At 34.2% G+C, this 13957-nt stretch overlaps 1 protein-coding gene across 1 annotated transcript; it reads right to left on the bottom strand.

Annotated features, from left to right (window-relative positions):
* Window positions 1-5826: 5826 nt before the first annotated feature.
* Window positions 5827-7752, bottom strand: LOC125062088 (phospholipase A2-like). Its single transcript, XM_047667688.1, has 4 exons — window positions 7443-7752; window positions 7112-7271; window positions 6350-6499; window positions 5827-6059 (listed from the first exon to the last, which is right to left on the bottom strand). The coding sequence occupies exons 1-4, from the start codon at window positions 7657-7659 to the stop codon at window positions 5975-5977; spliced, it is 612 nt and encodes a 203-aa protein (XP_047523644.1). The 5' UTR covers window positions 7660-7752; the 3' UTR covers window positions 5827-5974.
* Between the last annotated feature and the right edge of the window lie 6205 nt (window positions 7753-13957).

Here is a 13957-nt window from a genome sequence, read left to right as displayed (position 1 = left end):
TCTTTTTGTTTTATTTTTATCACACATATAACATTCAAACCGCTTAGTATATGTTAGTCTGGCACTTGTTAAGTATACCACATACTAATATGTGTCTTGTATTGGGCGGTATCACTTGACATCAGGTGAGCCTCCTGTCCGTTTGCCTCCTATTACATAATAAAAAACAACCCATTTCGATATGTTAAGGTTAAGCTTCGTCGTTTTCAGGGATATACTGTATGAAAAGTTCCAGATTTCATAATTCAGTTTATGTTTTGGTCTGAATTCATAAAATTCAAAAATGGTACAGCTGTAAGTAGCTGATCAAAATTTATCCACTGCACTCGCCATCGTTTGCGCCATAGACTTTTTCCGATGTGCTGCCTAGCCAAATAGAATTGACAAATTTCAGCGTTAAAGTTCCAAAAACGGCGATGTTGCCAAGGATGTCGGCCATCTTTTTTATTATCAGAAATTAAATCAATGTTTACCGAATTTTTCAAGCTAGAAAATATTATGTCAGCCACACGAAAGGTTAATTTCTCAATTCAATTCTAGTCAATTACATTGTTACCAAGTTTATGTCTTTATGGTTTCAAGTTCCAAAACATTCGACAAATAAATAAGGTTGCTTATTTATTTGTCGTTGCTTGTTGGTCAAAGAAAATGTTTCATTACAAATATTTATATTATAATAGTTTTACTCAATGTATAGTTTTGAGTATTTACAATATTATGGGTAGTCGGTAATAAAATTTACTGTGAGTCCTTATAAGTAATCGATTCAAATTAATTTCACTTTTCATCTTAAATTGAAATGACAGGATAAAGGATTTTAAAGCAATCTAATTCATACTCTTTATTAATTAAATTAAAGATAAAAAAAACATCTCAAAGTTCTCTTGATTATAAAAAATGTGTGCGTGCACTAGGTGTACACACGTAAGAAGTGTAACTTCTTTATGACCTTATTTTTCGAAAAATGATCTACTATATGCAACTTAACGAAATTGGTTAAATAAAGTTTAGCAAAAGGCTTTGATTATCATAGACATGAATACAAATACAATTATTTCATTTTACCTTATTACTACTAAGATTCGTTCGTTGCGGGTAGGCGCAAGTTGAATATCGAGTCCTCACAAAATAACCAATCAAAAATAGAAATAAGTGAGAATACACAATAAAAAGTAAATATCAAACTGAACCAGGAGAAGATATACCACAGGCAAACGTATCTGCCTCATTATTAGTGTAAAAAATAGAACATTTTCACGTTTTAATTTGTGTTATTGCAACGGTGACTTTTCGTTTTGACTAAAACAATTAAAAGTGCGTGTACAAATCTAGTGCAAGTGACTTGGAACAAGGATCAGTAAATTTTTGTTGATATTACTACAAAAAGAAGAAAAAACTACGACTTTGTAACAGTGATGTTAAACGGGTATACGTGACTTGCAGCGACCTAATATTACATTAGTCACTCCTTGCAAACGTCACTCAAGAAAGAAACTGTTCAAGTAATTCGTCCTCTTTGTCATACAGTATCTCGGCGTCGCAGATAAGCTGTGTTCCTGAATCGAACATTTGTATCGGCCCGAGTTCAAACCTAGACACGGAATATTGACACTTCAATTAATTTCGAATTTTTGTTTTTATAATTTTACTTGAAGATATCTAATCTATTTCTAACGGATAGAATATAAAAGGAAAAATAATTCTGTAATAAAAAAAAATAAAAAAAATTAGAAACAACATTTCAAAGTATGGACAAAAAAGAAATGGAATACCTTATAGAATCGATACACCAAAAGCTGTGCGAAAAGTTGGAAGATCAGACGAGAATTATAACAGAAAGTGTAACAAAGTCCGTCGTAAGCAGTATAAATGTGAAGTTAGCAGAATTAACTGAAGAAAACAAGAAACTTAAATCGGAGATCGTCGTTCTAAAAGACAAAGTAAAATTCCTTGAAGATGGGAAAAGGAAAAATAATTTAGTATTTTTTGGCATACATGAAAACCAACAAGAAGAACCTAACCTGCTTACACACATGCTGAAGTTGATAAATAATTCAACTGGTTTATCCTTGGACCCTAAAGAGCTAAGCTCAGCTTATAGACTGGGCAAAAAGAGTGAAAATCCTCGCCCAGTCCTCGTTAACTTCACTAGCCTTTGGAGAAAATACGAGGTACTGAAAAATGGAAACAAACTCCCATCTAACATGTATGTAAAAGAAGATTTTTCCAAAGAAGTATTAGAAAAAAGAAAACTATTACAAACCGAACTAAAAGCTGAACGTGCTAAAGGGAAAACTTGCCACATTAAAAAAGATAAGCTCGTTATATACGAGAATACGCGTGAGAAATCTGAAAAAAGAAAGAGAAACTTCTCAGAATCTCCGAAACAATATCAACCCCAATCAACAAGTAAAAAAAATAAACTTACTTGATTACTACGAAGCGCACGGCTCGAATTCAACGCCGAAACAGCAAAAAAACTAGTATGCGCCACTGACCGCTCGAACCAACATAATTCTTTCAAACACAACAACAAAAGACAAAACGCACTAACCACCCCAAGCCGGCTGGTCACCGTGGGGGCTGTCGACCACTCCCTTCCAGCTCAGAAACGAGATGAGAAGATTCACAAAAACATTACAAGTTCCATCACTCCAAGCCGAATCGAAAATAAGATACTTTATATCGCCACTCTGAACTGTCTATCATTGAGAACACACGAAAAACTTACCGAGCTAGAGTTAGCTCTTTTAAAGATAAACTGGGACATATTAGGATTAAGCGAAATAAGAAGAATAGGCGAAAGTATTGAAGATCATAAAGAGTATATCTTCTATTATAAAGGCGAAATAAAAGGATCCCATGGAGTAGGCTTTATGGTTAAAAAATACTTACAGCCAAATATAGAAGAATTTAAGGGCATATCAGATAGAATAGCCATTCTTAATATAAATTTTCCAGGTTTCAAGGACAAATGGTCAATTATACAAATTTATGCACCTACTGAAAATCATGAAGAACATATCAAAGATAAGTTTTACAACCAATTGACTACAGTTTTACAAAATACTTACAAAAACATCATAGTTATGGGCGATTTCAATGGAAGAATAGGACGCAGACGTCCTGGTGAAGAGAACATCATAGGCGACTTCGGCTTCGGCCCAAGGAGCAAAAATGGAGAACGAATGCTCAATCTCGCTCTCGAAAATAATTTAGCATTCATGAACAGTTTCTTCAAAAAAGTTACGGCGAAGAAGTGGACATGGATATCACCGGACGGACGCCACAAAAATGAAATCGACTACATCGGAACCAACAATAGGAAACCCTTCCAGAACGTTAGTGTATTAAATCAACTCAACTTCAACACCAATCATCGATTAGTAAGAGCCACCATAAAATGTATCGAACCAAAGAAAAGTAGAAATAAATACAACACAAAAACAAAGCTAATGATAGTAAAACAAATCCCTGACAATGAAGTCAAAAACCAGATAGAAGGAAAATATATCAATGAAGTAAATGAAATACTTGGAACTCTAAGTCGCAATCCCCCAAAAACTAACAAGAAACAAATTGGAAAAGAAACTCAAAAGCTAATGGAAGAAAGAAAACAGCTCTTAAAACTTGGAAAAAACAAGCAAAATCTAAAATCGATATCAGAAGTAAGTAAGAAAATTAGTAACAATATTAAGAAAGAAAGAACCAAAAGAAGAATAGAAGCACTTAATTACCACATAACCAAGACAGGAGGAGTTAAAAAAGCTCTAAAAGAACTCGTAGAAACGAAACAATGGATACCGAACATTAAGAACTACGTAGGCAAACAACAGACAAAAAGAAAAGATATATTGAAAACTGCAACAGACTTCTATAGAAACCTCTACTCACTAGAGACTGATAATACCTCACAGAATTCAGTAAATCTTGAACAAGACGAAGAAGAGGTACCTAAATTTCTCCTTTCAGAAACGGAGCATGCTATCAAAAGCCTAAAAAATGGAAAAGCGCCTGGACCAGATCACATAACTAATGAGATGATCAAAGTATCATCAGCAGCACCAGGGAACCTAAGAAAACTTACTGAACTATTCAACACCATACTAAAAACGGAATACATACCTTCTCAATGGACGAAGAACATAATCACACTGCTCCACAAAAAGGGTGACAGGAACATCATAGAAAACTATAGACCTATAAGCCTTATGTCCAACATGTATAAAGTTTTCTCCAAAATGATCCTGCGAAGAATAACGAAGGTAATGGATGAACAACAACCCATGGAACAAGCTGGATTCAGATCCGGATTCTCAACTGTAGATCATATACATGTTATGAAACAGCTAATACAAAAGTGCAAAGAATACGGAAAAGCACTATACATCGCTTTTGTAGACTACAGTAAAGCATTCGACTCTATAAAGCACGATTCCCTCTGGAGAGCCTTAATACAACAAGGTATACCAAAAAAATACATACGTATAATTAGAAATATATATACAAGTAGCACGGCTTATATCAAACTAGAGACAACGGGTGAAGAATTTCCTATAGCCAGGGGTGTGAGACAGGGCGATCCTTTGTCCCCAAAACTCTTCTCAGCCATTTTGGAGAGTTTATTTAGAAATTTAGAATGGGATAAGGTCGGCATAAACATAAACGGCAGACAACTGAACCACCTAAGATTCGCAGACGATTTAGTGATCATTTCAGATAACGCAAAGACGCTTCAAACTATGCTGCAACAGCTGACAGAAGCAAGCAAGATAGTTGGGCTTTCTATGAACAAATCTAAAACGAAAATAATGACAAATAGAGAAACTATTATGATACAAATAGGAGGAGATGCTATCGAATATGTAGATCACTACGTATATTTAGGGCAAATAATATCATTTCATGACCAAATGGATCTTGAGATAGAAAGAAGAGTGTCTAGCGCCTGGAAGAGATTTTGGTCACTCAAGGAAGTACTTAAAAGTAAAGACTTCCCAATAGTAGCTAAGAAAAAGGTGTTCAATCTATGTATCCTACCATGTGTTACATACGGCTGCGAGACTTGGGCTTTATCTCAGAAACATCTTCTAAAGTTGAGAACATGCCAAAGAGGAATGGAAAGAAGCATGGTGGGTGTAACACTGAGACATCGAAAAAGAGCAGAAGAGATCAGATCAACGACCAAAGTAGAAGACATTATAAAGAAAATAAGGCAGTTGAAATGGCGCTGGACTGGGCACATGACGAGAGATAGCAGGTTGAAATGGACAAAAATAATTACAGAATGGCAACCACGTGATGGAAAAAGGAAAAGAGGAAGACCGACCAAGAGATGGGCAGACGATATTAAGATAATAGGAGGCACAACTTGGACAAGAAGAGCTAATAACAGAAAAGAATGGAAACAGCTGGAAGAGGCCTACGTGTCACAGGACACGCTGATCACCAAAAGCGGGTCATATGATGCATTAGATTAAGTTTTATTTTATTTATGTGTTAGAATTAAGTGTTTTTTTTTATGTAACTTAAATAATTGTTATTACATTGTATGGGGGTCAGCAATAAAGGCTAATCAATCAATCAACTACTAAGATTATTACAGAATTTCATTAATTGTAATAGAATTATTACTATCATTGTTATCGTTATTTTGCTACAAAATTTCTCCCATACGTCGATAAAAAATTCATTCTAACGCCGATAAAGAAGTTTGACTTCAAAAAGCAACATGGCGCGTAACCGAAAAATGTGACGCGTAACGACAAAAATGTTACACAAAATTTTTTTCCAACCCCGATAAAGAAGTTTCACTTCAAAAATGTACCTTTTCTGTCTATACATATAACATTAAAAGTATAAATATAATTTATAATAACAATCTTCAGATTCTTATATTGCAGAAAAATATAAATTCGCTTTAAAACTTTTGAACATACATAGCATATGTTTTGGATTGAAAATTCTAATGTCACTAAAAGTTCGGCGATTCAAACCATTGATACAACTGGGGCCTAGAGTAATCCCTCTCATAGTCTTTGCATTTCGAAAAAAAGGTCCTGAAAAAAAATCATCTATTACCACGGCTGTATTAGATAATGTTCTCACACCAAACTCACACAATTAAAGGGTAATTATCACATTATTAAGACTATTTATTTATTATTACCAACAATGAATATTTAGAAAACGTTTCATATAAGAATAATATGAGCAATAATTATAAGTTAGCAAAAAAATTTACGTAACAAAACATCAATTATATCACAAAGGGATGTTAATTTTTTTTTTACGATTAAGTTTGATGTAGTGAAGTGCTTAAACTAGGATAATTTTTTAAGGCACGCACCTTTTTGTTGCACAAACAGTCATTTTGTAATCCTTTTTAAAACACTTCGCATTGTAAATATTAAAGTACAATACTCCTATAAAATATGCTGTTTTTGAATTAATTTTTTTCAAGCATCGATAGAATTTGTCGTCGCAATCACAGGACGTTCTGAAATAAAGATTACACATATAATGTTTACCCAATCATTCATATAAAACTAAATAAACTGGATGTTTTCACTCTTGTAACTAAAATAGCGTCTTTTCTCTTTCTGACACTTATGTGTTTATGCTGTGACAAAAATGTATCAAAACAAAAAACTCCTAAAGATTCGACTAGACATCACAACCGCGTATAGTTCCCTCGAATACAAATATATATAAAAAGGGGTCTTACACGACAGAGTGCCGCTTGTGTATATGCGGGAGTACATCTAGCCGGCAATTACGATACAATCGTATTGCCACAATTGGAGATTTTTGGACCATACGGTACATCAAAGCGACAATATTTTTTGTTTTACCTTTGCTCGATTCGTTTTGTAAAAACGAGAGCCTTATCGCCTCCACGGCGCATGCGCAAAGAATATTTTCGTCGAGCGATATAACTTAACGATTTATATACCATGTGGTGATATTTGACTTTAAGTCAAACAGGGTATTAAAAACAACTATGTTATAATCGCTCAAATAAAGAGAAAATTACTTGAAAATTTAACAAATCATTTTAAACGTGTGTAACTGAACTAGCAAGTTAGATATATTGAACTCCGTAACAAACCTAGTATAGGCACTATCGTTTAGCAGATTGTGTTTTCTTCTTTCAGGCGGGATAACATCGGAGCAGTGATCATGTTCTCTGCAGCATTGATCTTCTTCCCAAGCATTCCCAAGCTCGTTATAGTCATTTGCAGTAGTTCCCGAGCCGCACCATTTAGTGCCTATAAACAATACAGTGTAAACTCTTTATAACGTCATTCGATAAAACAGAAAAAATTCTATAACGTAAATATAGATAAATTTGTTTGGTTTAACATAAAACGCCATTAATTAATTCACAACGCAACAGCCATTTTCTATAACGAAGAAATATTTTCATATGAACAATATACGTTTATGTGTATGTGCAAGGCTGGTTTTAGAGTCACGCTGACGCTCGGCGCTGAGAGACCAATATGTTTGGTGACTATAGAAGCGTTTCAGAGTGATGTCACAAATGCCTCCACTGGTAATCTTTGAGCAGTGGATGAACTTGAAGTCTTTTTCTTCGTTACTGTTGAAGTCTTCCTTTCTTGTTCCATAAATAATACAAGGCAGCAACTTGAACATTAATGGTGAGCACGTCTGTACTTCGCCGCGGTCGAGGTAACTCTGAAACGAGTTGGCGCTCACAGCTACATGCTGACAGCTACGCGTTGATCCGCCAGCTCCGAGCGTCAGCGTGACTCTAAAACCAGCCTAATTGTTTTTATAATCAGCTTACAAAACTAAACTTTTGAGGTACCGAAATTCCTAAGAAAGACACACCTGAGGTCATATACAGCTGTCTCGCCTTTTTTATTGTCAATTTCATTAACACGTGTGACATTATTCTTAGATTACATTGCCTGTAGGGAATTTTGGTTTCAGTTACTAAACGCACCATCATCAGCTATCTATTATATATAAATAAATGTTTGTAATTGGTTAAATTTGTTTTTTCTCTCTTCTTTCTTCCCTATACCGAAAGAATATGCTTGGTACCTTGAAAAGCGTTATAAAGAGTTTACACTGTAGTTACTTCTACAAGTTAATTATATAAAAACAAGTTAAAAATGATCATGTCACATAAAACTACCATAAGTATTAAGTTTAGGAGTAATACTATTTAGAGTTCGTAATTTTATTTTAATGTAGGTACTCAAAGAAATAAAAAAAAACCCGCTATTTCCTGATCGCAACGTTTATTTCTTGCGTTCGCTAAGTTACGTTACGTTTACGTTTCCTGGGTTCGGGGAAATAATAGATAGCGTTTGGGGAAAAAGCTCTTTATTCTTAATAAGGTTGGCACTTATTATAAAAGGAAAATTAATTACCTGGGAACGTTATGAATATGCGTATATCTCTTGTCACTCTACTTGTTCTTAATTTCGCTGGACCACATTGAACTAATCCTATCACAGTGATTATAAGGATTATTTTTATCATTTTTTAAGGCTACTGACTTTATTGACGGTTGGAACTGAAAGGATAAAATTTGATCAGTCCCATATTATTTATACAAAATAGATGACGTATGACATATCATTTATTTCAATTATCCCTTTAGCAACGAGGCAAGTAAAGGACTTCCCTTCTTAATGTATCTATTGATTTTACTTGTTAATTATTATCATTCACACAGGAGTCTTCGGATTCCAATCCAAAGGGAAAATCCTATCCTATGCATAGAATCCACAAAGTATTCAACTCATTTAAACAACTATTAGCTTTTTTTTTTTTTTGTATATCATCGAACTAATATCGCCAGTCTACGCAATACTGCCTTGGAGGTCTTTTCTACGATAATATGGAGGGAGCTTGTAGTTTATTGTTTATCAGAATGCATAAACAATAAACTACAAGAGTTCGAAAAGTGATTTACAGAATCGCAAGGCTGTAATAGAAGTTTACCTTATCACAATAAATTAATATTGCTCGCTTATTTAGTACGTCAGTTTAGTTTTAAATTATTTTTTTTTAATTGAGACTTTTACTTGTTTAAATTAGTATATTATCTGCCTGGAAATAAAATATGCATAATTTTTAATCTCTAGAAATAATCAAAGCTTCCGACGGGATTTGAATAAAAGTCGGTTTTATGATTTTTCTCTTTATTTTTAGTTGATTTATTTATTATAATACTGTGATATACCATTTCATAACTACGTGTGCAGGCTTTAGATAAAAAAAGCTCTTCTGACATTACCATCAATATTTCAAATTGAGCCGTATGAAAATTAAGATACTCTTATCGGACTTTGACTCCTAAATTCTTAATTCACTTAAGTCGACTTAAGGAAATTGTTAATGGAGTATCCGCAGAGTTAATTTACGTAAACAAAGCAGTCACTGCGTGAAGGTGATTATCGCTTATGAATCGTTTAAGCGTCAGTGTGAGCGGTTAGCCTGCGTCATTGCTCAACTCAAAAACTGCGTAAATGCTTGAGCTCTACGAAATGTCGCTTGAATATTTTTCCAGGCGTTTTTTTTTATTCCATTAAAACTATAAACTAACAATAAAGGAAGCTGGTTTTTGACGAATTCCATTGCAATGTTAGATACTATCTGCTGAACATTTGTTGGAGGACGGAATTTTAGTTATGGGACATGTAGGGGGGGTCAATACAAGCTTAAGCCCAAGTTTGTGGGGTTGGCGCCCTTGTCCCCAGGACGCCATCTTGAAAAAGGGGTGAAAACACTATATTTTGTAGAAAATCTTTGCCTACAATGTTTTAGTGACTTTTTATCATAAATCGAAAATTAAAAAGTTATAAGTTAAAACGTGGAAAATTTCCTTTTTTGCTTATTAACATATTTGCTTAATAGCATAATAACTTAGTAACATTTCAAAGGACTATAATATACCTATATAATGCAATGAAATACCTTAAAAATCTTAGAAATCTAGGCAGGTAAAGCAAATATTTACCGCCCTTATGGTGGTTAGGGTGAAAAAAAAAATGTTATTTAGTTTGATAAATAATTCCTCTCAGAACATTTTAATATATATTTTATTTATATAAATTTAATAAGTATTACAAAAATAATCACGTACGTAACGATATTTCTCTAGTTACGGAACAGATATTTTGTGTGTTTAATTTATGTTTTTATAAATCTTATGTTATGTTCTAATCTTTCAAAATCGCTTAAAAACGCGCTGCAAACATCTAATAACTGTCCTATATAAATAAATACCTGCCGTAGCATCATTAAGACATCAACTGTGCTGCAATTAAGTGATTCTTATTTTTCATTACAACAATAATGATTAAATTATTTCTACTTCTAGTCGTGTTACAAAATAGTCACGGTTGGATTATTAATAATTTAAAAAGTAAATGTAAATGCGGTAGAAGATGCAGAGAGATCCCACGTCTCCCACTTCACGTCTGGTGGTTGACGATTCGATTCGCTCTTCGTTGAATACGGTCAAGCGGTATCAGCTAAAATCTCAATCAAGGTGGGGTGTTAATGGCCGAATTAGGAATTAGAGGAAAGGGTGACATTCATAATGGTAGAAAAGGTCATATTTCCTAATAAATTCTGCAATCACAATACCTGTGAAAACTTGAAATGCTTTTAAATACGAGAGAAAGGAAAAAAGAAGCACTGAGATGCGCGCAACCCGTGAGTTTGAGGGCTATACCCAAAGTCACTCATTACATTTGTTCTACTTAGGGATGTTAGAAACAATGTTAACTAAAACACAATAAAACATAAATTCCTCGATACAAATAACTCAAAGTCACCTCTAACTTTTGTCTATTGTCGTATTGGAGCACTAGTAAACTATATCCCCTACGAAAGACTAAATTTCAAAAGTGTCTGATCAGTTTAACATCGATATCACTATCCCAGTTATCACCGTTTTCTTGAGGCGTCAAATTTCAGGTTGTATGGAAAGTGGAAACCAGAAGTTGGGAAGTATTTTCGAGTCGATTACGGGTCGAATAATGGACACACATCAATTATTATCATCGGTCGCGCGAGAAACACAATTTTGAATTTCGTCTACTTCCCCATTCCCAATCAATTCATATATAATAATTAAAATAATCTCAGAAATAAATAATAATCTTAAACATTTGTCAAAATAATAAATTGTCGCCAAAATTAGAAAATTCAATATAAGGCGCGTCCACACAGAGCGAACAGCCTCGCGAGGCATTTGCCGCGCAGAGGAAACTTATCGCGAGGCGGCCGCGTGCAGCAACCCCGAGCCATTTTGTTCGTTCGTTCAGTTGGCAAATAAAACATCATGGCACCACACGTACGTGTTGCGGTGGCAGCTCTTGCTATTATCATTATAAATAGGATTAAAAAAAATAGAAGTCAATAAAAACTTAAACGAAGACGATATTGGATCCAGACAATATATAAGAACAGATTATTTTATAACGGAAAGCCATAGAGAGATATTAATTTCAAACACTGACTATTCATATAAGTTATGATATATTATTATAAATTTACAAATATTTTGCATAATTTTAAATTTTTTGGACGTTTCGCGTGCTCTACAGCGTGCGTGGTGACGGTATGGTAGGGGAGCCCAAGAGGGGATTTCGGGATTTACTAAAGCGCGGCAGATTAATATATAGGGGGATACCTTGTACCCGGTTAAGTACCTCCACAAAATATGAAGCCCATATATGAGGCCGCCCGTGAAGGAGACAGGATCAGATTAGTAAAAAAAAATTGACCATTAGAAATTCCCGAGCGCGTCAGATTAAGGTAGGGTGAGTTAATTACATCCTAAAAAGTGTATATTCCACTAATCTGACAAATTGAGAGTGACGGAAAAAAGGGGAGGGCAACAAAGTTGTAAAAAAAAAACGTCATCTCGACATTCTCGAGCGTAGCTAATTTTTTTTTATTTTGAAGGAAATAATTCAAGAATAATGAAAAATATATAATCTGACGATTTCCGCAAGCCGAAATAACAAAAATTCGTCAATAAAGTTAAATGCGTGCAGCTGCGTGATGCCTACTTTTCCTTAAACCGATCGGAATCTACTAAACGGCGTTTTAAATATTTCCCTCAAAATTACATTTCCTGTGAATTTGAACCGATTCGGACCGATAGATTTTGAGAAATTTTGAAAAATCTTAAAAAAATAAGAAATATTTTTTTTTAAAGTGGTTTCTGTATCGATCAACTTCAAAAACTAATCCGCCTTTGAGCTTGAAAAACCACGTCGATCGCCACCAAGCTGGTCAAAAGCGGTTGATTCGTTCGAGAGACATCGTGAACGAAAGAAACCCGAAAAAGTGTTTTTTCGGGATTACTCCGAAATTTGTGGTTCGATCAATTAAAATGATGAATAAAACTTATGAGGATGATAAAACTGCGTCGAATGCCGCCAACCGCGTGAAAACTGCTTGATCCATTCAAAAGTTATTGCGGTTTGAAAATTCCAAAAATAGTGTTCTATGAAACTTCTATCAGACTTTCGAGCTGGGAGAGCTCAAATGCATAGAAATGTTATTTCTTTTAACTCAGCGAGCTCAAAATATAAATTTTAAGCGCCCAGGAATGGAATTAGCGGGAAGTTGCAGGGATGGCCCTTTAGGTGAACCGTTTTTCTAATTTTTTTTTGTCAGATCAGGCGAATCCCTCTAGATAATCGTCAGATTATGAGACACTACGTTTAGAACATAAAGATGAACCACATTTATCTTAATCTGACGCGCTTGAGTATTTCAAAATGTCGATTTTTTTTTTGCAAATTATGAAAATGGCCGTGGGTTTGCGTCCCATCGAAATCGTCAGATTAGTGAATGAGAGCTTTTTTTTGGTGCACTTAATACTCCCTTAGAAAATCTGACGCGCTCGATAATTTTTATTTTTTTTTCATTTTCAACCCTTAAATACAAACACCCGCATCATGCAAACGATCAGATTAACAAACGTACATTATTAAAAATACGTAGGGCATTGATGCTATCAATATCTGACGCGCTCGAGGATGTCCATGCAACAGTTTTTTTTTACATATTTAACAATCTATAGCCGCTTCCCCCACCGATGAAAAGGTATATATCATATAACATTTTTTTCTTCTTATCATCTAAGCTTTGCATCCCAATAGGTCTCTACGACGCTCGAGTAAATCCCCATTTAGCATCGTGGGCTCCCCTACCAGTAATTGAAGACAAAAGGTGTTGAATGTCAAAAAGTACGCTGTAAAGCACGCGAAACGTCCGAAAAATTTAAAATTATGCAAAATATTTGTAAATTTATAATAATATATCATAACTTCAATCCGGTAAAAAAGTGTTTTCTTTAAATCAGATAGTGCTTTAATAATATTGGCGCTAGTGAGAAGCGGAATACTGCAATTCTTCTTTCGCAATGGCAAGCAATAAAATATTTCTGTATTTGCAAAAAAAAGTTAATCTTAATGTTAATCTTAATGAAATCCCAATATTAGTAGACTGTAAGGTGGATCGAAGTTCGCCGGGTCAGCTAGTATAAATATAAAAATCGAATTTGTAAAATAGACTGTGCCGAGGTAAAGAATATTTCAATCAATTATTACATTGTTATATTGCCTGTTGAGACAAGATAAAAAACTCTCCTGATAGTTTCATCGCCATATCAATAGTGGAAATTAGCAGTCTACAGATGAAGGTCAGAATATATAAAAAATAGTTAATTGAAATTGAGTATCTACTTTTTTTATAAAACATCGAATTATTTTCTTTTATATCATTTATTTTTCTTATCTGAATACATTAGATGGTGCAAGTCTTAGCGATAACAATTAATTTTAACAAAATTCTCATTAAACCCAGTAGAACGTTATGATTATGAAACAATCCCTACGTTAATTTCACCTAAAACCTCAATTGACAACGCGCGGATGATCATGTGTCAAAA

Source organism: Pieris napi, chromosome 2 (assembly GCF_905475465.1).
Source record: "Pieris napi chromosome 2, ilPieNapi1.2, whole genome shotgun sequence".
Classification (NCBI taxonomy): Eukaryota; Metazoa; Arthropoda; class Insecta; order Lepidoptera; family Pieridae; genus Pieris; species Pieris napi.
Note: the sequence above shows the minus strand (reverse complement) of the source record. Positions and strands in the feature narration are given on the sequence as shown.

What these genes read in the sequence shown, in the direction of transcription:
- LOC125062088 (XM_047667688.1), bottom strand. Translation starts at nt 7,659, where the DNA reads ATGTTCAAGTTGCTGCCTTGTATTATTTATGGAACAAGAAAGGAAGAC. An exon ending in CCTTGCACATACACATAAAC is followed by an intron (nt 7,272 to 7,442) that starts GTATATTGTTCA and finishes TATTGTTTATAG; the next exon opens with GCACTAAATGGTGCGGCTCG. An exon ending in ACTGTTTGTGCAACAAAAAG is followed by an intron (nt 6,060 to 6,349) that starts GTGCGTGCCTTA and finishes ATTTTTTTTCAG; the next exon opens with GACCTTTTTTTCGAAATGCA.